General features: G+C 56.0%; 1 protein-coding gene and 1 long non-coding RNA gene across 24 annotated transcripts in view; one reads left to right on the top strand and one right to left on the bottom strand.

The window, feature by feature from the left end:
* The window catches only part of Dnm1 (dynamin 1), a 40,926-nt gene extending 24,067 nt beyond the window's left edge, over nt 1–16,859 (bottom strand). For 22 of the 23 annotated variants that reach the window (XR_013438329.1, XR_013438324.1, XR_013438325.1 and 19 more), the window contains exons 1-9: nt 16,584–16,859; nt 3,785–3,858; nt 3,423–3,572; nt 2,933–3,136; nt 2,573–2,671; nt 2,330–2,490; nt 1,176–1,318; nt 920–1,055; nt 663–730 (exon numbers count right to left, since the gene is read on the bottom strand). Coding sequence is in view for 15 of the 23 variants with exons in the window: in XM_078048337.1 (XP_077904463.1) it covers nt 663–730; nt 920–1,055; nt 1,176–1,318; nt 2,330–2,490; nt 2,573–2,671; nt 2,933–3,136; nt 3,423–3,572; nt 3,785–3,858; nt 16,584–16,744 (1,196 nt within the window). In the remaining 8 variants the exon portion in view is untranslated. The remainder of the gene's footprint in view (nt 1–662; nt 731–919; nt 1,056–1,175; nt 1,319–2,329; nt 2,491–2,572; nt 2,672–2,932; nt 3,137–3,422; nt 3,573–3,784; nt 3,859–16,583) is intronic. The other variant, XR_013438331.1, reaches the window with a different exon arrangement.
* On the top strand, nt 15,533–21,688 carry LOC120889909 (uncharacterized). The gene is made up of 2 exons (XR_005734128.2): nt 15,533–16,095; nt 18,872–21,688. It is a non-coding gene; the product is annotated as an uncharacterized LOC120889909 (long non-coding RNA).
* Nucleotides 21,689–22,891: the final 1,203 nt, after the last annotated feature.

Genomic DNA, 22,891 nt, shown 5'->3' with positions numbered 1-22,891 from the left:
GTCTACAGTCTTGGGTCATTCTAAGAAAACCGAAATGAGTCTGCACAAACCCAGGGACATGTCAGTCTGTCTGCGCCTGGCACTAGGAAGTGCTTTACATGGTTCTGCCGCCTGGAGTGGCTGAGTGGGCACAGTGCAGATCTGGGTCTCTGCAGGGGTCTGAGCTGTCAAGGAGAGAGTCTGCCTCCCAAGCCTTCCTGCTCCACAGGCTGGATGGCCTCGGGAGGTGGGCGAACGGTCAACACTGGGCTGACGGGGGCGGGGAGGGTGTGGTGGGCTGATGCTGCGCCCCAGGCCCTGCCCAGTGGTGTGGGCACCTTTGCTCAGTAACCTGGCTAGGACTGGGCGGAGATGCCTCACCCTGGGGAAGGGCAGGGGCCCAGCCCTAGAGGCTACTTCGCAGGCCATCTGTACTCCCAGGCCCTGCTCCAGGGACAGCAGAGGAGGCCATCGGGTTGCAAGGAGTGCCGTGGTCCAGCCCCCCCATCTGCCTCCCCTGGCTGGAGCCTGTTGAGCTGGGAGCTGGAAAGTTGGGATTGAGGGGACTAGGGAGCAGGACTCTCAGGTCCTTCCTGAGCGGGGCCACTTCCCTGCTCTCTGCATCAGAGCTAACCCCCCCTGCCCTCTGGGGTTCAGCCCCCCTCCCTGGTCCCAGTACGTGCCTAATGCCATGGATATTCTTGATGGCATAGCTGATCTCCCTTCGAAGTTCTTTCTCATCAAACTCCATCTATGAGGACAACAGAGAGAAAGATGGTCAGGGCCTGTCCCTGTTGCGTGGGAGGCCCAGGCAGGGCCCACCCACCCCCAGGGCCGAGCAGCAGGGCCTTTGGAGAGTTAAGCAAAGGACCACATCAGAATGTCCTGGGTGGCAGTGGAGACTTCCTGAGTCCTCCATCCCTGGGGCACCCTGTCCTACCTTGACTAGCTCAAAGGGGAAGCGTTCATGGAAGATCCGGTTGATGCGGGCTCCCCCAGACAGCTCATAGGTGTCGATCTGGTCTCCAGAGCCCTCAATACGCTTCTCAAAGTCCACTGCAAACTGCTGGACCATCCTGTGGAGAGAGGTATGGCCCCGTGGAGAGAGCCCTGGGGAGTCCCGTGCTGAAGAGGGTGCTGAGAGGCTGGGGCGGGGACAGCTCAGCAGTGGGACGTCAGGGCCGGGAGAGGCTCACTGGAGCAGGGCCTTGGTCTTCCGTGAAGGGTCATCAGGGCGGAAGTTCTTGTACTCCTCCACCTCCTTCTCGATGGACAGCAGCTGGCTCTGCAGCTTGTTCCGCAGCCCAGGCAGTGTGTCCCGGATGTGGTTCGTCAGTTGCTGGGTGTGAAGGGGAGGAAAAGGTTAAGGCCACAGAACCAACCCAGCTTCCCAGGGAGCCAGGCAGAGAGCGGGCTACCAGGGGGCCCTGCGTTTGTGGTGAGGTGGACACTGGAGGGATGGGCATGGGGCCACGGAGGGCTGCCCTGCTCCAGAACAAAATCTTCTTGCAGGCAGGCTTCCCCCTGGCATGAGTTCACAGAGGTGTATTATTTGAATTGATGAGCACATAGCTCCATTTTCAAACAAAACCAGAATCCCGGATTTGTATTTGACATTACTTGATTTTCGACCAGCTTAACGTTTTCAGATATCCTAAAGGCAAACCAAATGCCTCTAACGCAGGGGAGGCTGAGGGCTGCCCCCTCATTCCCTCTAGGGTTCAGCCCTTCAGGTAATTCTCAAGTTGAGGCGCCCACTCTCACTAGGTCCCCCCACACTGTATCTCCCTGTATCTTCATAACGACCCTATGAAACAGACTCTGGGGACATTTCCCCATTTCATAGAGACAGGAATACAGGCGCGGAGAGCTGGAGAGTGTCTCAGCCCAGGCTGGAACCCAGGTCTGTGGCACTCCCCACTGCCCCTCTCCTGTCAACACCCACAGCCCTGAGTTCTAGAGGCCCATTCCAGATGGAGAAGCACCCAGGGAAACCCCGGGGGGTGCTGACCCCAGTCTAGGATCCATCTCTCCCCATCTGGAAAGGAACCAGGTCTTCAGCCGCGTACACACCAATCATGGCCCCCGAACCAAGCCCTGGTTGCTGCCCCTCCACATGAGATTTTGGCCTTTTCTGTGTCCCAGGGGTTCTGGGGTTCCCCAGGCAGGTCCCACACAGGGTCAGCTGCAAAGCTCTGTGGCCATGGGATGTGGGCAGCCTCCTTTGCTTTTCTGGGTGTTTGTTCGTCTGCATGATGGGTGCGAACCTCTCAGTCTCCCTCAAGATACATTTAAATTACTCTTTGGTCATGCTGGTATCCCCAGGCCCTGTCCTAGCCTGTGCCCCTACCTGGTTGAGGACCTTCTGCAGGTAGGGTGTCCCCATGCGGTCAGCCAGGTGGCGATAGGATGGGTGGGAGAGGAAGAACTTGCGCTCAGCGGCCAAGGCAGCCGTGATGTCTTTCTTGCCATCTATGTCCTTCTGGCTCCTGTTCACCACCCCAATGTAGCCTGTGGGCAGTCAAGGTCAGGGAAGCGGCCTTCTCAGGAGTGTCCAGAGGAGCAGGCAGGGGGTAGGGGAGTCGTCGCCTACCTCTGCGCAGGGGGAGCAGCTTGTTCTCCAGCACATCCCTGGCATCTGTGCCCTCATCCATCAGGTCCAGCTTGGTGATGACCCCAATGGTGCGCTGACCTGGGGGTGGGCAGCAGGAGGGCAGTCCTCATGTAGACCCGCCCTCAGGAGGAAATCCCCAAGCCCACCCACCCTGCTCCCCATCTCCCTGCCCATCCCCTCACCCACTCCTGGGACCCCTCCTATATTTTACACAGTGACGTTTAAACGCATGAATCTGCTCCCACCGCTATTCCACCTAGACCCTGCAGGGGCTCCCCCTAAACTCAAGAAGCAACCACCCCCCGGGCCTGGCACACGGACTGCCAAGTGGGAACCTACCCTGGGGGTCCACCTCCTTGGCCACCTTGAGGGCATCAGAGTTGGCCAGGTCGGAGTTGGCAGGGGACACCGCCAAGATGAGGCAGTTCTCCTTCGTGACGAACTGCATAAGCATGTCTCGGATCTGGAACTCGATGTCCGCAGGCTGGTCTCCCACGGGCACCTTGGTCATTCCGGGCAGGTCCACCAGCGTCAGGTTCAGTACTGGACGGGGCGACAAGAGGGATGGCTCAAAGCAAGGGGCATGACCGTGGGCGCGCAGAGTTACCGAACAGGGTCGGACCCACGGGATCCGCGTGGGAGCGGGGTCTAAGGAGGACCAGGGTAGGGGCTAAGGATGGGCGGAGCCACGGCGGGGTGGAGCTCGGGCTAGCAGGGCGTGGAGGGGGCGGCTGCGCGGGCGGAGTCTGCGCCAGAAAGGGGCGGAGCCCAGAAAGCGGCCTGGGGGCGTGGCTAGGCAAAGAAGCAGGAGGGCGGGGCCAGGTCTCACCGTGCGGCGAGTAGACCCGCAGGTTTATCGGCACCGGAGAGATGCCCTTGTTGGTACCGGTGACCCGGTCGGTCTCGGCCTCGATTTCCAGGCGCACCTCCTCGAAGTCAGTGAACTTCTTCCCCTTGCAGTGCAGGAACTCCGCGTATTCTGCTCCAGAAGCGGGTAGAGGAAGGGGGCGAGCATCACAGTCGGGAACCCACCTGCGTCCCATCTCCCACCAGAAACAGACTCCAAACACTTTCATCTCCCTTGTTCAGGTAAGGAATGGAACCCGAGGAGGGAACGAAGCCCTTCCTTGGTAACTTTCAAGTTCAGTAGAAAGGTAGCCCCTCACCTTGGGGCTGATGGAGAGCATGTACCTGTGTTAGCATTGACCAGCTGCAGGACCAGGGGACGTCGCGTGACAATGCCAGATCCTCGGGGCAAGAAGTCCCTGCAAGGATCAGAGGAAGGTCAAGATCAGGAGTACCAGTTCTGCAGCTGGGAGACCCAAAATCCCCTTGAAGTGTTGACCCCACCGCACCTTAGTACAAGGGCTTCAGGCCCTGAAGGGGTGTCCCCACATAATTTATGCACCTAAGCTGCCAGGAGACTACACCAGCAATTCCCCAGATGCCTCTTAGATATGCCCTGTGTTGGTTCAGGACCAACAGGAAGTTCCTGCCCCAACCCAGCCTCAGCCACTCAGCCTGGGGGAAACTGAGGTATGGCTGGCCTACACCCTCAGTGTCCAGTGGCCACAGAGTGGATCCCGAGAAACGGCCCTGCACTTCATCCCCTTCCTTTCTCTGTGGGGAAGGGCAACATCTCACTTCCCTTTTCTCAGGTCCCATCTGGCTGGGGTTGAGGACAGGCAGATGCAGGGGGGAGGAGGCAAGGAAAAGAATTTGGGCTTTAAAAGTGCCCATTGTGTGCCAGCTGCTTTGTGGGCGATATCTCTAGACTCCATACAGTAGCCTCAGGAGGTAGTTGCTGCTACTATCCCCATTTTATGGATGAGGAAACTGAGGCTCAGCGATGTTCAGATTACACAACCGGTATCTAGCAGAGCAGACCTTGGACTTGGATCTGTTCTACCATGCAGTGAGAGCTCTCTGTTCTCAGCGCCCCATGGATCCAGTCCCTATGGATCTGGACTGAGGGGTCACAAGTCATTGGTCTCCAGACCCAACAGTCCAGGCTGTATTTCAGACATGGCTCATGCTGATGTCAACCCCAGCTGTCCTTTGGGCTGAGTCTTGAGGGTGCAAGTACTCTGTCCTGTCAGCTCTTCTTGTTCCCTCACCCCACCCACCTCGCCCTACCCCACCCCAGGCAGACACGAGGGCAGAGGCCTCTCCAGGAATCAGGCTGTCATGGGATCCCCAGGACCCAGGAAAGGGGGAAGCAGGCCAGAGCCTGAGGGACTGTGGCCAGCTGCCTCCTCATGGAGCAGCACATGGAGACCGGGAGGGGAACACACAGGACTCACAGAGCCAGAGGCAGAAGCCAGGTCTCCCACCGCCTGCCCAGGGCCTGGCTCAGATTCAAGGCCTGGGGCAACAGAGAGGCCCAGGGCTCCCAGGTTCAAAGCCTCCTGTTGGAGCCCTCGCCTGAGCCACCTCTGGGGAGAGCAGAGCTGGTGAGGAGGAGCCAATGGAAAGGAGATGGCAGGTAGCTTCTGCATTTTCAGGTGCCAAGCAAATTTCATTGTTGCCAGACTATGAGCTGCAGGAGGGCAGGGCCAGCACTTTCTCTCTGCCACAGATCCCAGGGCTCAGTATTCCAGAGGTGCTCAATGAATTCTGAGTGAATCCCAACTCCTCAAACATGCTCTGATATGGAAATTATATTTTTACAGATGAAGCAATTGAAGCTCAGAGAGGGGAAGTGACTCACTCAAGGTCACACAGCAGAGCTAGGATTATTCTTCTCCTTGCATCTATTTATTTATTGGTGGTGCTGCTGCTGGGGATTGAACCCAAGGCCTAATGCATGCTAGGCAAGCAGTCTCAGCTGAGCTATAACCCCAGCCCCCAGAGCTGGGATTATCATAGAAGTTGCTTTTGTTGGTTTTGTTTCCTTGGGATGATGAGATTCAATCCCAGGTCCTTGCACGTGCCAGGCAAGTGCTCCACCACTAAGCTGCCTCCCTAGCCCCAGAGCTGAGATTCAAACCAAGTGCAGGCTGGCCCCCAGAGCCTGGAAACCTCCCCATCCAACTGTGTCACCCCCTAAACCCAAGGAGCCAGACTCGACTTTTTATGTAATTCAATTCAATCTGGTCTGTGCCAGGCCCTGTGCTGGGCCCTGGGGACGGGAGATGATGAGTCAGACAGCTCCCCACCCCAGGCGCTCGCAATGTGGCGGAGGAGACAGGCAAGTAAACAGAACATGCAAGTCTGTGTGGCCCGCACTGCAGAGTGGCTGGCACACAGGGCGGGGCCTCCTGGGGGGACCTCCTCCTTTATCTCTCCTAGGTGTTACTCAGTGACTCCTTGGGAGACAACCCCTCGGTTTTGGGGGACCCCCAGGACCATGGAGAGAGGACAGCTGTTCTCATAGAGGCTTCAGTGGGCGTGGGGGCCTGGGGTCCACCTTCTTCCCCATCAGCTTCTTGCCCAGCAATACCATGGCAACTGCTGTTGCCATGGAAACTGCAGGAGGGGCTGGAAAGAATGGGACTCCCCACGGAGAGTCCCCCATGCAGAGACATGGACCTTGCCTAGAGTTCTTCCCCAAGAAGCATCCCCCTTGAGCAGAAGGGCCCACCCCTGAGCGTGGAGGTCTCTGAGGTGCCAAATAGGGAGGGGGTATGCAGAGCCCAGGGCCCACCTAGGCAGGGCGATGGGTGGTCCACGGCCTGGACCAGCCTGCCCCACATCACTGCCTCCCTGGGGCTTCTTCAAAGGACAAGCAGCTTATGGACAGCAGAGATTAGCAGGCAGGGCCATGTCTGGGGGAAGAGTCTCTCCTCCGCAGGGTGGGCATGGGGGTGCCAGGGAGGGAGGTGTCCCATTGCTCTCAGGGCCCAGGTGCACAGAGTGAGGCACATCAAATTCTTGAGGCAGCTTGTGCAAACGCACAACCTTCAGACATGCAGGGAGGCAGAATCCGGATTCAAACCCCCTCCCCACATGGCTGTCTTGCTCCCTGTCAAGTTTAAGGCTCACTGGCTGAGTGGTTCAGAGCCCGTGCAGGCAGATGCCCTGGACTGGAACTCCACATCTGCCTTTCCCCGGCCTGGTGGCCTTGGTCACGTCCTTTCACTCTCCAGGCCTCACCGTCCTCTGGCGTCCTATTAACCCTGCCTCATGCACGTCCCTGCCGGCAGCAGTGGAGGACTCACGGAGCTGGTTCACACCAGAGCTGAGCCCAGGCCTGCCCCGCAACTGGAGCGGGCTGCTGAGGGTCCCCTGATCTCACTCCCGCCCTGGGATGATCCCCAAATTCCATCAACAATCCCCAAATCCCACAGAACCCTCCACCTCACTTCTTCTGGCCACCGAATTGAATCTGGGGACCCTGATCATGAAATGTTAGAGGGAAGGATGGGAATTTGAGGAGCAAAGCTTGTGGACGATGTCCCATTCCTCCATAACTGTCCAGAAGGTGGGACCAAAGTCCAGAGAGGGCAGGGAACTGGGAGGGCACACGGCGATGGAGAGAAGGCCAGGATGGGACGAGAACCTGGAGGCCAGCTTCCCAGTCCCAACCACTTGACAGACAGCGCCGAGGGCAGAGCCTGGCACAAGGGAGGGCTCAGGCAATGCGGGAGAGAAGGAGCCTGGCTCGGCCATTCCTTGCCCTGCCTCCACTGACCCACTCGGTGCCTGTTAAGGCGAACAGATCCCTGGGGGGAGTCAGCCTGATCCAGCCTCCAGTCAGTGGCACCCCTGCACCTCCTGCCCCGCTCCTGCCAGCTCCTGCCCAGGCGGAGGGAGGACATGCAAGTGCCCAGACAAAGTGTGTGGGGGCCCAGCAGCCGCGGTGGCCGCGTGCTGCTCCGCGCGGGGGAGGGTGGATGGTGGCCTGCCAGCTCTCCCACTCATTTTAAGCAGATGGTGGCTTCCCAGGGAGGCCTTGCCTCGCCATCTGCAGAGGCACCTTCAAACCTGGAGCCGAGAGGACAAAATGCACACCTCAGGACCTCCAAACGCCACCCACTCCCTGTCTGATTTGGTACTGTCGCCCCCGGAAGGGGGTCTGGAGAAACTGCACCCAAAGGCTGAAGGGACCCCATTTCCACTGTAGGAGCTGAGATTCGGGGCCAGAGCCCAGGGATCCCCGTTCCCAACCCTGTTGCATAAAAGTGACAGTGGGGGGACCCACTAGTTCTTGGGCTTTGAGGTCAGACCTGCATGGACTTGTGTGGCCGAGGGCAAACAACCACACCTCTCTGAGCCTCAGTTTCCACATCAGGAAATCAGGCTGCTCCGAGGCTGATATCAGTAATGCCTGAAGAACTGGCCGTCACCGGGATGATAAATAAAGACGACGCCTCTGAGCCGCGGAGAGCGGCGGGGCTGTGCTGGGTGCTGAGCGGCGGAGCTAGAAGGCGGCTCTCCAGCAGCTGGCTGGCCCGGGAGCTGGAGTGTCTAAGGCCAGATCTTGCCCTGAAAATGGAAGGCAGGGGCTGGGCAGGCTCCAAGGTGCCCTCTGAGGCAGGGAGCTGGGCGCGGCAGTGGGCAGGCCAAGAAATACAGCAGGAAGGGGTGAGTCTGCCCTGGGCCACAAGCCCCTCTCTGTTCCCACCTTCCCAGAGGCCCCCGGGAGCCCGCAGCCGCCCACATCACAGCGCATGAATTCCAAGATGAGGTTCACATTTTTTTTTTTCCAAATGTTTCTACTTTTTAAAAAACATATATTTTTTAGTTGTCAATGGACCTTTCTTTTATTTGCTTCTATATACGCAGTGCCGAGGGTCCACCCCAGGGCCTCACACAGGCTAGGCCAGCGCTCTGCCACTGAGCCCCAGCCGCAGCCCCAAGGTTTGGATATTTCAAGACAGTTCCTGGACAGTCCTGCGGCTCCCAAGAACAGGGACTGGGCTGGCGCTGTTTCCCACCATGTCCCAGCACCCGGACACTCTGTGGCAGCACCCAGATCACCCTGCCCAGTGCCAGGAAGACTGGAAGGTGAGCTCGCAGTGCCCCCTCAGCCTCACTGGGCAGGCCTGGAAACCAGGAGCAAAGGCCGACGTGTCTGGCCCCAAAGTTGTGGTCAAGCTGGTGACAGGGTGGGGTGGGCACCAGGGCTCTGGACCAGTACCCTGTCCTCGTCTTCCCCACTGAGGAGGATCTACTAACTTTCCTTCCTTCCTTCCTTCACTGATGTTCTCTTCCTTCCTTCCGAGTGTTGATGGCTGTATTTCCAAAAAGGAAACATATTTCTCTTTTGCCCCCAATTTTAAAAAATCATATGCTCTCCGTTTGAAAAAGTCCAGAAGATACATGAATGCTTTAGAAATGACCAATCATCATCCCAACACCGGGGGATAACCTTTGTAAACATTTTATTATCAATAATAATAATTGCTGATGGATTGCTGGCTGTCGGCCAAACCTTTGCTAGAGGCTTCAAAATCCACACCATCCTGAGATTTCTTTTGGGGGTGAAGGAAATATTCTAAAATTAGACTGTGGAGATGGTTTCACGACTCCATAGATATACTAAAAATCCTTGAATTATACACTTAACGTGAGTGAATTTTATGGTATATAAATTTTTTATTACACCACAATAAAGCTGCTTAAGGGATCTGTGTCCTTTGGATTGATCCTCCCACAGCTGTGGGAGGTGGATGCCATCAGTTTCCCCATCTCCCTGGGGAAGAAACTGACACTCAGAGATAAAGCCCTGTGCCCCTGAATTGGGTCCCTATCCATCTGGATTCACCAGGAGCACCAGCTCTACCACAGAAGTGCGCCCCTGCTCCAGGCCTCCGTTTTCCCATCCGTGAAATGGGAGCCAATGTAGCAGCTCCCTCCCTGGACTGTAGAGGGGATGCCCTGAGGTCCTGGCTGCAGAAGGCCCCACAGAGGGTGCCCACTGGGCAACCAGACCTGGATACTGGCAGGCACTGGGTACCTTCTCTGTACTCCCTCCAGCTGGGGACTCGGGAAGCAGGTGAGCGTGACTCAGCTACAGAGATCCTCCTCCTCCTCCTGGCCAGTGGCCTCCTTTTTCCCTGTGCTGAGACCAGAGGTCTCTGAGCCGGCGGTGATAAAAGAGTAACATGGTAATGAACGGATTCGAGGTGAAAAGTAGCCACGGTCCTTGCTGTTGTCTGCCAGGGCATCCTAAGAGGAAATAGAGCCGTACCCCACACCAGGAGGGTCAGGTCGGCGGGGCAGGTGATGGGGATGGCACCCTGGAGTAGGTGACAGCTGATGAGAGACTCGGGGGGAGGAGCCAGTGAAGCAGGGAGACGGGGCTGGGGTAACGGGGCACAGTGGGCACCCAGGACCATGGGAAAGGGCTCAGTTCACTCTTCCCATGACCCGTAAGCTCAGGTGGCCTGGGAGGCAGGGCTGGGGGAAACAGGGCCGGGGGCCAGGCCTCAGGGGCCCAACTCGGGAGCTGGGGCCTGGTTATGGGGGCAGGGTCTCCACAGTAGACTTCAGGCAGAAGAGGCTAGATGGGGGGCTTGGACAGTCCCCCACTATTGTGCAGGGAATGGATTGGGAGGAGAGAGGCGCTGCCCCAGTGGCTGAGAGGGGTGAAGGCAGTAGAGGTCAGGGGTAGGTAGACAGGGCAGGAGGCTGGACTGGATGGGGAGGGTGAGGGGAGGTGGATCCCGGGGGCTCTGGCCAGGGCCCTGGGAAGATGCCATCTAGGAGACTGTCCTGAGTATCTTTCAACCTGATATTCCTTTCCCCCGTTGCCTAGGATAATTCCGAGTTGCTAGAGCTGCTCTCCAGACCACTTTCAGTTTTTTTTTTTTTTAATATTTATTTTTTAGTTGTAGGCGGACACAATGTCTTCATTTTAGTTTACGTGGTGCTGAGGATCAAATCCAGTGCCTCACGCGTGCTAGGCGAGTGCTCCACCTCTGAGCCCCAACTCCAGCCCTTGTTCAATCTCCCTGGTACCAGAGATTGAACCCAGGGCACTTAACCACTGAGCCACATCCCCAGCCTAATTTTAAATATTTTATTTCGAGACAGGGTCTCGCTAAGTTCTGAGGCTGGCTTTGAACTCATGATTCTCCTGCCTCAGCCTCCCAAGCCGCTGAGATTACAGGCGTGCGCCACTGCACCGGGCTCCACTCTCAGTTCTTACCCAGATCTCAGTCCAGGGAGTGGGTAGGAGTGCAGAGACGCTGCGGGGAGCAGAGGAGAGGGGAGATGGGGTGGCACATGTGGGTGGAGACCTGTGCCGCTTCCTGTCCTTCCTCTTGATTTAATCGCTGTGTGACTTCGGGCAGGTTCCCTACCCTCTGTGTGCCATTTGGCCATCTAAAAACCTGGGGTGTTCATTTCTGCTGCTCTGCAAGTGGGATGTTGATTCCAAGAAGACTGCGGTGGGCACTGTCTTCCTTAGACATGGGGAATCGGGCCCTCATCCTGGGTCTCACACTCAGGGGGCCCTCTGGACTTTGTCCGGCTTCACCCTCCCTGGGGGGCAAGGAGCCAAGGGAAGGGAGCCAGCTAGAGCCTGCAGAGCCCTCCCAGGCTACCTTGGGAACCCTGGGATCCCCTCTCATGCAGTCCCTAGCCCACCCCTGGGTCTGCCTCCTGCAAATGGATTTTGTTTCAGGGGGCAGCACAGGCCCAAGGAGGGTCCTTCTTGGGCCCATGGAGGAGCGGAGAATGAGGGCCGGGTGAGCTCTGGAGGCTCCTGGTGGCGTGAGGTGGAGTGAGGTGGAATGAGGAGGGACCAGGGCAGCCCAGGGGAAGGGGCCATCTGTCCCCACTCAGAGGGACCTCAATTCCTAAATTCAAACCCAGCCTACCAGGCGGTGGTGAAGGTGTGTGCGTCAAGGTGGGAGAACAGAACGCCTCGTGTTTAGCAGCCGCCGCTTGATTTATAGCTGGGTTGTTAGGCCATATGGCATGTGGGCCTCCATTTCTGCTCTTGCCCACGTCTGACAACACTGTCCCCGTGACTGGCTCCTCTGCCGCCGCCCCACCCGCCTGCCTGCCCACCCCACCCTCTGCCTTCCCACCCTCTGACCCTGGCCAAAGCCTGGGAAATTCAGTCTCCTGGCACCGGGATCAGATGCTGTCTGCCAGGGTCACCTTTCATTCCTAGCTCCTCTGGGCCACCAGGAGGGGCGGGGTTTGGGCAGAATGTCCCTGGCAGGGCACCTTTCCTCAAGTCCAGCCCCCAGGAATGGACTCCACGCGCAGTCCCTGGCAGCACTGCTGAGCGTGGGGCAGGTGTGTGCGCTGAGGCACACGGAGGCTGGCGCCCAGGGCAGCTGCCACAGCTCTCCGGGGACAGGGACGACCGTCCTGCCTCCCCAACCTTCTCAGTCTGGCCTGTGGCCTCTGCCTCTCACTCAGGGTCCTTCACCAGGGTCCTCCATCTCGCAGGCTTCTCCCCTCTTGGGGCCAAGCAGGCACCTGGACTGGTTCCCTCTGCTTGCCCAGCCTTAGTGCCACCTCCTCCGGAGGGCCTTCTCTGGCCCCAGGCCACGGCTTCTCTTCACTCTCAGGCTCCTGTGGGATCCTCGTGGGTTTCACAGTTGCCTGTCCTCTCGGCTGGGACCTTCCCGAAGCACAGGTAGGCCCACCTTGTTCTCAGCCCCGTCCCTGGGGCCTGGCACAGGGCAGGTTTCAAGGAAATAGCTGCAGTCAGACAGCGACCCCCTGCCTCAGATCCCAGTTAACCCCTCGTCTTCTCTGGTCTCAGTCTCCCAATCTAAAACGGGAAAACCAGTGTGTTCAGGGACAGCACAGAGCTTTACGGTGGGGAGTGGGTGTCTCCCAGAGGAGGGCCAGAGGAGGGAGGGCCAGGCCTGACCAAAGAAGGGCTCTCAGAGGCCAAGGCCAGCACCAGGACCCTGGGGAAGCAGCTGGGGACCCACATGGGGTGTAGGTAGGCAGCCACCTAAAACCCAGCTCCATCCAGGCAGAGGCTCCCAGGGGTCCACTACCCCACCTGGATGGAGCCGATCCCCTCCCCAACTGTGGCCCCCTCCCAGGCGGCAGGACACCAAGGCCTTGCCTGCCCAGGCCCCAGCAGGGATGAACTGGCGCGTCCTCCACGCCAGGCCCTCCAGTTCCAGCTCCACTGCAGTCCCACCAGGGAGGTGTCATTGTCCCCATTTTACAGATAAGGAGACAGCAGCTGGGCAGGGGTGGAGCACACGCTCCAGGTGGGCCACCCTCAGGCCTGGCTCCCGCCCCCGGCACCTCCCTCTCCGCAAATCCCCCCTGCCTCAGCCTTCCCGGGGCTGGAGGGCGGGGCGGCACGCCTCTGGCCCTGGAGGAGCGCTGGGGAAGGACCAGGGAGCAGAAGGGCCCTGGACAGGCCCCTTGACCTAGGGCCAGGTGTGGCTGGGGCGTGCTGGGGGCCACGGATCCTCCTCTGCACTTACCCCAGAATGAGCTCATCTACTCTCTGGGTTTACACGACAACTCCCAAATTTCCATTTCCAGCCCGCCTTCCCCCAGCTCCTGACACTTCCCCGGAGGGGTCTATTGGGCACCTCAGGCTCACTATGTCCAACCCAGCACCCTCTCCCCTGGCCCCCAATCTGCCCTGCCCCCCTATCCCTGACTCCATCAACGGCGACATTCCTGCCTCTGAGCATGCGTCAAAGACCTTGTTTTCTTTTTGGTACCCGGGATTGAACCACTGGGCTGCCCCAGCCCTCCTTTCTTTCCCTTTTTTTCTTTTTTTAAAATTTTGAGACAGAGTCTTGCTAAGTTGCTTAAGTCCTCACTAAGTTGCTAAGGTTGGCCTCAAACTTGTGATCTTCCTGCCTCAGCCTCCTGAATCGCCGGGATGACAGACCCTGAAGTCATTTTTGATCCCTCTTTCCCACCTTTTGTGTCCACCCACCACAGATCCTGAACCCCACAATTCTCGACAGAGGTATGGCCCTGGCCGAGGCCCCCGCCTCGTGCCCATGCAGCAGCCACTCTTGCTTTCTCTCTGACCCTGTCCCCAAGTCACACACTTGCCAGAATCAGTTAAAGTCATTGAACTTACTTAAAGGCTTCCAAGAAAAATGAAGACATACACACATTCCTCACCGAGCCCCTGCCTGCCTATCTCTTTCATCTCATTTCTCCTCGACACCACCTTTTGTCCTGCCCCAGAACCTTTGCCTTTTGTCCTGCCCCAGGGCTTTTGCATTTCTGTTCCCTGGCCCAGAGTTCCCCCCAGCTACTCTCACAGCTCCTCTCTGCTCATTGCTCACCCTGGTGCCACCTGCTCCTGGAGGCCTTCTCTGCCCTCCCAACTGGCCACACTCCTCTGCCTTTGTCTCCTCCCTGCAGAATCCCTGGCCTCAAGGCTCTGTGGCCTCCAGGAATGCTTGCTAAATGACCCGAGGAGCCAACCTCCATTTGCCCTTCTGTGAAAGGGGAGTGAAGACTTAGCGTAGATCCAGACAAGTCCCAGCAGGGTCCTGGGCGGCTGCCGGGCCACCTCCATTGCAGAGCTGGCGGCAAGGTCCTCCTGGGTACCCAGGAGCCCAGGCTAGCCTACCTCAGCTGGTTTCCTCCAACACGATTTCCACTTCCTCTCCTTGGGGGGTTGGCTCCTGGGAAGCCCCAGGAGGCAGAGCTACTGTTACCATGCTCACCAGACTGGGGACCCAGCCCTGGGTGGAGAGGTCAGAAGCCTGTGAGGGAGCGGCAGGGCTGTCTGGGGGCCACTGAGCCTCGGTTTCCCTGCTTCTGCCCCAGCACTGGTCCCCTCCCTTGCTTCCGGGATCCCAGTGCTCTCCCATCCCTCCTCCACTCTTAGAGGAGGGCTCTTCCAGCTCCCTGGGCCGGTGGGTGTCAGGCACCCTACACATCTTTCTTCAGGGATCCTGTCAAGGGTGTTGAGATGCGGAGGGCAGCAAGAGGGCCAGGCCTCCTGAGCAGAGTTCACACCTCGCTCTGCCCCTGGAGGAGCCAACAGTGGCTGAATCTGCTGGGGCTGGGGCTGGGCTAGGGGCTGGGGCCAGGGTGGGGCTAGGGCTGGCCTGCTGCCCAGTGGACTCCCAGAAGCGGGAGCCAGGAGCGACACACAGCTAGACTGTCAACACCTCCCCCCACATGTTTACAAAAGGGCTTTGCCACCCATGAACTCGTGTCCCACAGCCACTGGCTCAGGAAGGCAGAGCAGCAGTTGTCAGTGTTCCCATTCCTCAGATAAGGAAAACGAAGTCCACACACCTGCACGTTCCCATGCCCAGCGCAGGGACTGGCCCTCAGAGGCTGCTGTTGGTCACGTTCAGGAACCAGGGCTTGGACAGACATGGGCTGCACTTCCTGAATGTGTGACCTTGGCAAGGCATTTAATTAACCTCCAGGGTCTCATTTAATTAACCTCCAGCCTGTGGAGGACTCAGCAAGGTGTGGGGCATGAGGGAGGGGCTGCAGGGACAGGAGCTGAGGTCCCTGACTCTATACCCCTGCCCAGACCAGCTGGCCTGGCACAGCAAATATTTAACAAGAGGTAGAATATGGAACAAGTGCTGGACACCCTTGGGAACCGTTGTCTCCAAGGTACTCTCTGCCCTAACCCTGAGTGCTGGACAGGGCTGTGGGAAGGGGCCGAATAGGTTTCTCTGCAGCTCTGGGGTCACATGATCTGAAGGGGTGTTCTGTAGGAGCTGTCCTGCAGAGACAGAAGGCCTCCCTCTGTGCTGACCAGATGGGCATGTCCTGGGGGGAGACTTTCCAACATCCCACAGATACTCAGGTCCTTCCCTTGACTCTCTAGGGTTGGCAGTGGTCTTCCCAGGACATTTGAGGGGCAGGAACAACTATCCAGTCCATTCCAACTGTTATATTAAACATGTGACAACTGAGGGTCAGAGAGGGCAAGAGACTAGCCTGAGGTTTCAAAGCAGAACCTGGATGTCACCCTACAGAACTGCTGTCCCCTTGGGGGGAGGGGCCCCTGCCTCCTTTCCCGCGTGCCAACCACTTCCTTAGCCATGAAGGTCATCGGAAGAAAGCCAGGTTCCTGGAGAGTGGAGGGATGTTGATGATGGAGCGGAAGGTCACTGTCAGCTCTCCTGCCTCCTGCCTCAGCCTGCCCAGCCCCCCATCCGCTTCCAGCACCGCGGAATCCTCTCTGCTCCTTCTCAGCACCAGAAAGCCACCTCTATCTTCTCCGTCTCAGAGGGGAGCCTGGGGTGTCACGACCTGCCCGCGCCCCCCCATCCCAGGACCCTTTGTCTTTGCGTTTGCTCCCCACTCTGTCACCTGGCCCTCCCAGCGCCTTGTGGGATCAGAGGCGGGAGGGGGATTAGGTTCTGCAAATGGCTCCCCCTGCCCGCCTCCTGCCTCCTGTCTTAGTCATCTCTGCCCTCCGCTGTCTGCTCCCTCCATCACAATCCCTCTGCCAGGCCTTGGGGAGGACCACACTGGCAGGCGCCCCCGACCCGGGGGCAGCGGCGAGGCCAGGGGCGGCAGCTGAGAAGCGACCCGAAGTGTTTTCTCCCCCCCTTCCTCGCCCCGCAGCCCGCGCCCCCCCTGCGCCGCGCTGCGCACGGATGGCGGCGGGAGCCGCAGAGGTGTGTGTGTCAGCGGGGAGACTGCCTGGTCCTCGATGCCCACGGGGCTGTGTCCTCTTCCAGGACCTGGGGGAGGTCCCTTGTCACGGTCCAGGGGCTGACCCCTTGGAGCCTAGGAAAGGGGGCACTGCCCTGGGGGTGCAGCCCGGTCCTAGGGACTCCCGGGCCGAGGGAGGCGCTGAGTAATGCGGCCCCCGCGGAGACCATTGAGTCTGGGGGCACCTCTCTGCTCCTGGCAGAGCGCTGTCTCCCCTAAAGGACGGGGCGGAGGAGGGGGCGTGATTCCGTGGCCCGGGGCTGGCCGACGTTTGCAGACTAGCCGGGGGCGCCGCCGCCCCCAGGGGCTCGCGGTGGGGGAGGGCCGCCTCCTCCCGCAGCGGGTGGGGGCGCGCCGTCCGCCGGCGCAGCCCGGGGGCTGGGAGGTCGCGGCGCCGTCGGAGCCCGGGGCCCCGGGGTGGGGGGCGCGCTCAGGGGCGCGCCGCTCCTACCTGCCTACGAAATTCTCAAGCACCGAGCTCTTGCCGGCGCTCTGGCCGCCCACCACGGCGATCTGCGGCAGGTCGAGGTCCGCGTTCTGGCCGATGGCGGAGAAGGCATCCTGCAGCCGGTTGACCAGCGGGATGAGATCCTCCATGCCCCGGTTGCCCATGGTTGCGGCGGGCCCCGCGGGCTGCGATCCGGCCGCCGCTCCCGCTCCGGCTCCCGCTCCCGGCTCCGGCTCCGGCTCCGCCGCTGCAGCCGCGCGCCCCGACTGCGTGCGCCGTGGGCCCCCCGCCCCTCGGGGATCCGAGCGGAGCACTACGTCGGATCGCCACGAGAGGGCGTCCGCGGCCCTGCGGGCAGGCGGCCGTGCGCAAGCGCCTCCCGGGGTATTATGGGTGTTGTAGTTTTCTCCTTCTGCGGCTTTTGGGGCGATTTACCAGTATCTAGGGGTACTGATGCTTTGCAGAGGATATCGTTTCTGGAAGTGGGCTGTATACCACCCCTCGCAATTGGATATTGGATGGTGGTCTCAGCTGTCTTACTTCATTGTACAGTTGGGGAAACTGAGGCTTGGAGAGACTATCAAATTGCTCCAAGGTCACAGTCCCCTGACAGAGTTCCTCTTGACCTTGCTGCCTTCTGCCCTAGGGTCTGACACTAGTCTCCTGCATATCCTTTCCTGTCTGAGCCTCATTTTCTCTGTTCCTAGAAGGAGAAGGATGGAGCATTAATTCAGCCATACTTACTGAGCACCCACTATAAACCAGGCCCCATCCTGGGCCTGCAGATTCAGCACTAACAAGATAGCCAGGTCTCTGGCCTCACAGATCTTACACAAAGCTGGCAGGATAGACAGGAACCGATGAGCAGGCAAATGGAATAGTAAAAGCAGAAACCTTTCATAGCAAGAGCAATGGAAGAAATCAATGGGGAGTATGCAGGGTTATCTGTGGGTGTGGGAAAGTCGTTTTAAACTGGAAGGAATTAGGGTTCTCCAAAGAAGTGACCTTGGAGAAGAGAGTCTGTCACGGGAAGATCAAGAGGAAGAGCAAGGACAAAGACCCTGATGCTAACAAGACCCTTGGAAGACTTAGAAGTTCTTGTCCTAGACAGAGATGCCCTTTACCTGACTCCATCAGGATGGTGGCAAAATATGGGATTCGAATCCAGGACCACCGTAACCCTTCCCTGCTAAGTCCTTCCACACAGAGAGGCCCTGAGGCGCCAGGCCCAACCATCTGCCTCTTCACTTAAGAAACAATTTGAACTCTCCACCGGGAGGCTAGAAAGGGAGGCAGCATACTTTGATGTTTGGAGGCTCAGCAGGTCATTTCCCTGTGAGGGAGAGCAGTGACCCAGGAGTTGGAGACTGTCCAGTTTTCATGTATGGAGTACGTATTATGGAACCAGGCACTGTGCTAGGCCCCAGAGATATAGCTGCGAGCAAAATGACATGTTGCTTACTAAAATGTAGCTTACAGGCTAATGCAAGAAAGAGGGACGATACACGAGTCAGCCAATAGACACAGCTTGCCATATGGTGACGAGCAAGGAAGCAGGTCTGCAGGCCAGGAAGCAGGGCAGGGTTTGTTTTCCTGTGGAGAGTGGACATAGAAGGGGTTGGTCAAGAGCAGACTTGAAGCAAGTAAGGGACTGCCCCATGTAGGGGAAGAATTTTCCAGGCAGGCAGGGGGAGTCAGTAGACCCTACCCCTCAGAGCCCCAGGGAGTGGGTTAGGAGTCTAGCCCAGCCTTAGACAAGTTGTCTGACCCAGGTCCTTCCACATCTCGGAGCCTTAGTTGTGTAATCTGGCTAATGGACATGGTGCTAGAGCAGAATGCCCATGCAGGGCAGGGCCTAGGCCAGGTACTCGGGAGGCTCTTATTAGTTTCCAGCTGTGAGAACCTGGATGAGGACAACTTTCCAGCCAGCTGGAACATCAATTCCATATGCCTCACATCTGCATCCTGAGCGGCTGCTCTAAGCTGGCCTATTATTATGCTCTGAGGACCAGAGAGGGCAGTGATGGGAGCTGGGACGAACAGTACATTCAATCGGACTACATTCACAGATGTCTGCCTAGAGGGATACTGTCACCACTGGGCTTTTATTGGTTTTATCTTTTTCCCTAATTATAATAGCTAGTCTTTTTATAAAAATCAGGCTTTATACAAATATTTGAAGGCCTTAGGTTATTCTTGCACCAAGAGATCACGGGTATCTATAACTTAGGGTTTATCCTCTAGATCCCGCCCCCCTTATGAATTTGTATTGTTCTATTTTGTTTTCACAGATGGGATCATACTAAATACTTTAGGATTCTGTGTCACTGATAATCACGCCAGCAGACTGGGCCTCCTGGGGAAATTCAGTCTCACGCCTCAGCAGAGACCTGTTGCATCATGACCTGTATTTAAAAAGAACCAAGGACTCCAGGAAATTTCTGTGCACATCAAAGTTGGAGAAGTTCTTATATATACTGTGTGCAACTTTCCTTTTAGAAGCAATGTCTTAGACATCTTCCAAATCTGCCACGTTCCTTGTTCAGGGCTGCATTGTTTTTTTTTCACTATTTGGTAGTGCCTTGATTGTTCCCTGGTCTACTAAAAATTGCTGGGTTGGACTTGAACAATGAATGAATGGACTGTGTGTGGCTGCACACGTCTACAATCACAGCTACTCAGAGACTAAAAAGGATCAACCTTGGAAACTTACCAAGACTCTGTCTCAAAAAGAAAAAGAAAAGGACTGGTGGTGTAGCTCAGTGATAGAGTACAGAGTACTTACCTAGCATGTGTGAGGCCCTAAACCTGGGTTCCATCTCCAGTACCACCAAAAAAAAAAAAAAAAAGTGGGGCTGGGGTTGTGGCTCAGAGGTAGAGCGCTCACCTAGCATGTGTGAGGCCCTGGGTTTGATCCTCAGCATCACATAAAAAAAAATATATATATATATAGTGTCCACCTATAACTAAAAATTAAGTATTTTAAAAAGTGGGGGGAATACATCAAATACCACTTGGAGGTGTGAAGGGGGAGAATGTGGTGGGCAGGGAAACAGCAAGAAGTCTGAAGTCAGAAAGGGAACACACCTGAAGCCTGCCTGGCCTCGTTTTCTGCACTGGGCTTAGCAGGGGCTAAAGGAGAGCTGCTACAGATGGGTGTCCCAGGCTCAGGGCAGCTGGGTCCCCTGGGGGCCGATGAATTGAATGAGAGTCTTAGAAATGGCTCTGACCCTCTGCTTCGAGTACCCGGGAGGCAGGATTCTCTCTCCAGAGTTTTGACCAACTTTGCTAAACCCATTGCATTCACTGGGCGAGAGTCTCCTCTAGCCAGGTCACTGGGCCGAGGGAGGCGCCAGCTGTCTCCCACCCTTCATTAGCTCATTTTGACTGAGCTACAGAAAAGTAACGGAGGATGTGGCAAAGGTCACAAAGTCAAGAAGTGGCTTTGAGTCAACTTGTGGATGGAAGTGGGTGACTCAGCTTCCACACTGATATTCTCTGCCATGCCCTCCATATATTTTTTAATGCACATAAAACTATACACTAGTCCCTCTGGTAGCATTTCTGTTGTGCATGTCGCAGGTGCTCAAAAACACTGGGCTGGGCGGGGTGGCTCACAGCTGTAATCCCATGGCTTGGGTGGCTGAGGCAGGAGGATTGAGAGTTCAAAGCCAGCCTCAGCAACTTAGCAAGGCCCTAAGCAACTCAGCAAGATCCTGTCTCTAAATAAAATATAAAATAGGGTTGGGGATGTGGCTCGGTGGTCGAGTGTCCCTGAGTTCAATCCCAGTACCAAACAAACAACAACCACAAAAAACCACTAGTTGATTTGAACAGTGGCCTCATACAACTCCTGTTTCAAGCCACTATATTTAGTCACTAAATTGCTCAGAGGCTGGCCTTTGGAGTTGCCCATTCATTCGTCATGTATTCTCCAACAGGTCTGGATCAGTGGCCAGGCTTCATGCAAGACACAGGGCATGAAGAGGTTAACAAGATGCAGGGCTCATCCTGTCCTGCGGAAAAGGGGGTTCATCCCGCCTTTACCACTTTCTGACCTGATGTCCTCCTGTCACTTACTTTACCTCCCCGAGCTCAGTTTCTTCATCTCTGAAAGGGGGATGGATAATAATAGAGCCCAACTTGTAGGAGGCTGGGAGGATTTAGTGATGTCATAACAATTTAGGGAAGCACTGGAACAGTGAATAGTGAGCGCTGCGATTAGTGTAACCGCAATCCCATCGACATCGCGCTGTCCAGAGAGAGACTTCTTTAGTCTGCCAAAGGAGGCGGAGGGTGCTGCTGGATGTGGCGACCAGTGTGGGGAGACGAGGACCTATTACCCACACATTGGTCCTCTTCAGAAGAGATGGCCCTAAGGGCATCAGGGGGCCTGCCCCAGGCCACTCCAGAAGACAGGGGCAGCAACAAGGTAATCCCACCTCTATCCTCTGTCTCCCACCCCATTTATTGATAGGAAGAGGCACAGGTGGGCGGCAGCCACTGGGGAGGCCTCGTGATAAGCATATGGCCTTCCATTTCCCCTGCCTCTTGCCTGACTTGGAGTGACTCAGTGTCCATTTGGTATTCTCCATCATGCCCTCCATCATTCCCAGGAGCACAGCCTGTTCCTGGGAATTCTGAGCTAGGGAGTCTGGTTGTGGGGTTCACTTTACTGCCCATTTGTGCTGCCACCATGAACACCAACTCAAGGGCAGAGGGAGGCAATTGCATCCTGGACTCATGCATCCACTCATTCATTTACTTGTTTAATTGACTTCACCAGGCAACCCTGTGGTGCACCCAGCCCTTCTAGATCCCAAGGAAATGGGGACATGCAGAAGCTGCTTCCTGCCATCAAGGAGTACATAACATCACTGAAGACAGAAATAATGTGGGATTACATTACCAGGTTACAAAACAAAGATGCCATAATCGATAGCCACTTAGAAAGCTTACTGGGAAAATAGTGACAATTGCCACTGTAGGAATCATACAGGTGGGGCTGGGGCTGTAGCTCATTGGTAGAGTGCCCGCCTGGTATGAGGTATTGGGTTCGATCCTCAGCACCACACAAAAATAAATAAAGATATTGTGTCCAATTACAACTGAAAAATATTTTTTTAAAAAAATCATACAGGTGTGTGTGTGGGGGGGCGCTGGGAATATAGCTCAGTTGGTAGAGTGCTTGCCTCTCATGCACAAGGGCCTGGTTCAATCCCCAGCACCACACACACACACACACACACACACACACACACACACACATCACACAGGTGTTAGGCAAAGAAACTTCCAAAACTATAGCACAATGCAAAGCTTCAATATTTGGAGACTTTTACTTCATTTTAAAACTGAATAAGGATGTCATTTGTTTAACTGAAACACCTTTAATACAAAATCGGTCAAAATTTAGATGGGATTTCTGTGTTGGAAGAAGTTTGACCAAATTCTATAATCTACATGAAAATTACATAGAAAAATATATGCAATTGGGAGTCAGCAAGAATTTGTTTTGTTTATGGTACTGGGGATTGAACCCAGGGCTTAAGTATGCTGGACAAATGCTCTACTACGGAGTTGCACCCAGCCCAAGTATTTTTTCTTTAAAGAATGATAATGTCAGAAGCTTACACTGTCAGGCACTACGATGTATTCCAAAGCCATAATCATCATGGTATTTTCTTGGCAGATTGGGGAGCAGAGTAAGTCTGAATGTAGATCCATGTGAATTTAAGAATTTGCTTTGTGATAGAGAACACTCAAGTCAGTTGTTCCCATGACCTTGGACTTCATTTGGGGTGGACAGAGATGAACTTCTCTTCACCCTCCAAAGATATTCTTCCAGGGGCTTTGCCAGCAAGAGGCTGATTAAAAGCAATTAGTTCCAGTGTGCCCAGAGTGCTCCCTTCCCCTATCTTATATGGTCCTCAGGAGGCAGCATGAGATCAAATACACTAAAAAAGTAAAATAAAGTCCACTCTAACCCTAGGATTACGTTATCCAAACCTATCATTGCAAATTAGAAAAAGGGAGAGAAAGTGAAACTCCCTTGAGCCCACTATGCATATATATATTTATTTTTCCCAAACTGAGATCATAAAGTGTATGCAGTTTTGTAACCTGCTGAGTTCATGTCATATCATATATTGTGTTTAAATATATTTAAGCCTTTGAAAATGTAATTTCTGATGGCTGTGTGCTGTTCCTTAAGAGGTGGACACCATGATTTTTTAAATTATTCCCCTAAGGTTGATTCTTTTCTAGACGGCTATCATAAATAATGTTCTTATGAACAACCTGCTGTTTTC

The sequence above is a fragment of the Ictidomys tridecemlineatus genome, chromosome 4, assembly GCF_052094955.1.
Source record: "Ictidomys tridecemlineatus isolate mIctTri1 chromosome 4, mIctTri1.hap1, whole genome shotgun sequence".
NCBI classification, from domain to species: domain Eukaryota; kingdom Metazoa; phylum Chordata; class Mammalia; order Rodentia; family Sciuridae; genus Ictidomys; species Ictidomys tridecemlineatus.
This window is presented reverse-complemented; position numbering and strand designations above follow the sequence as displayed.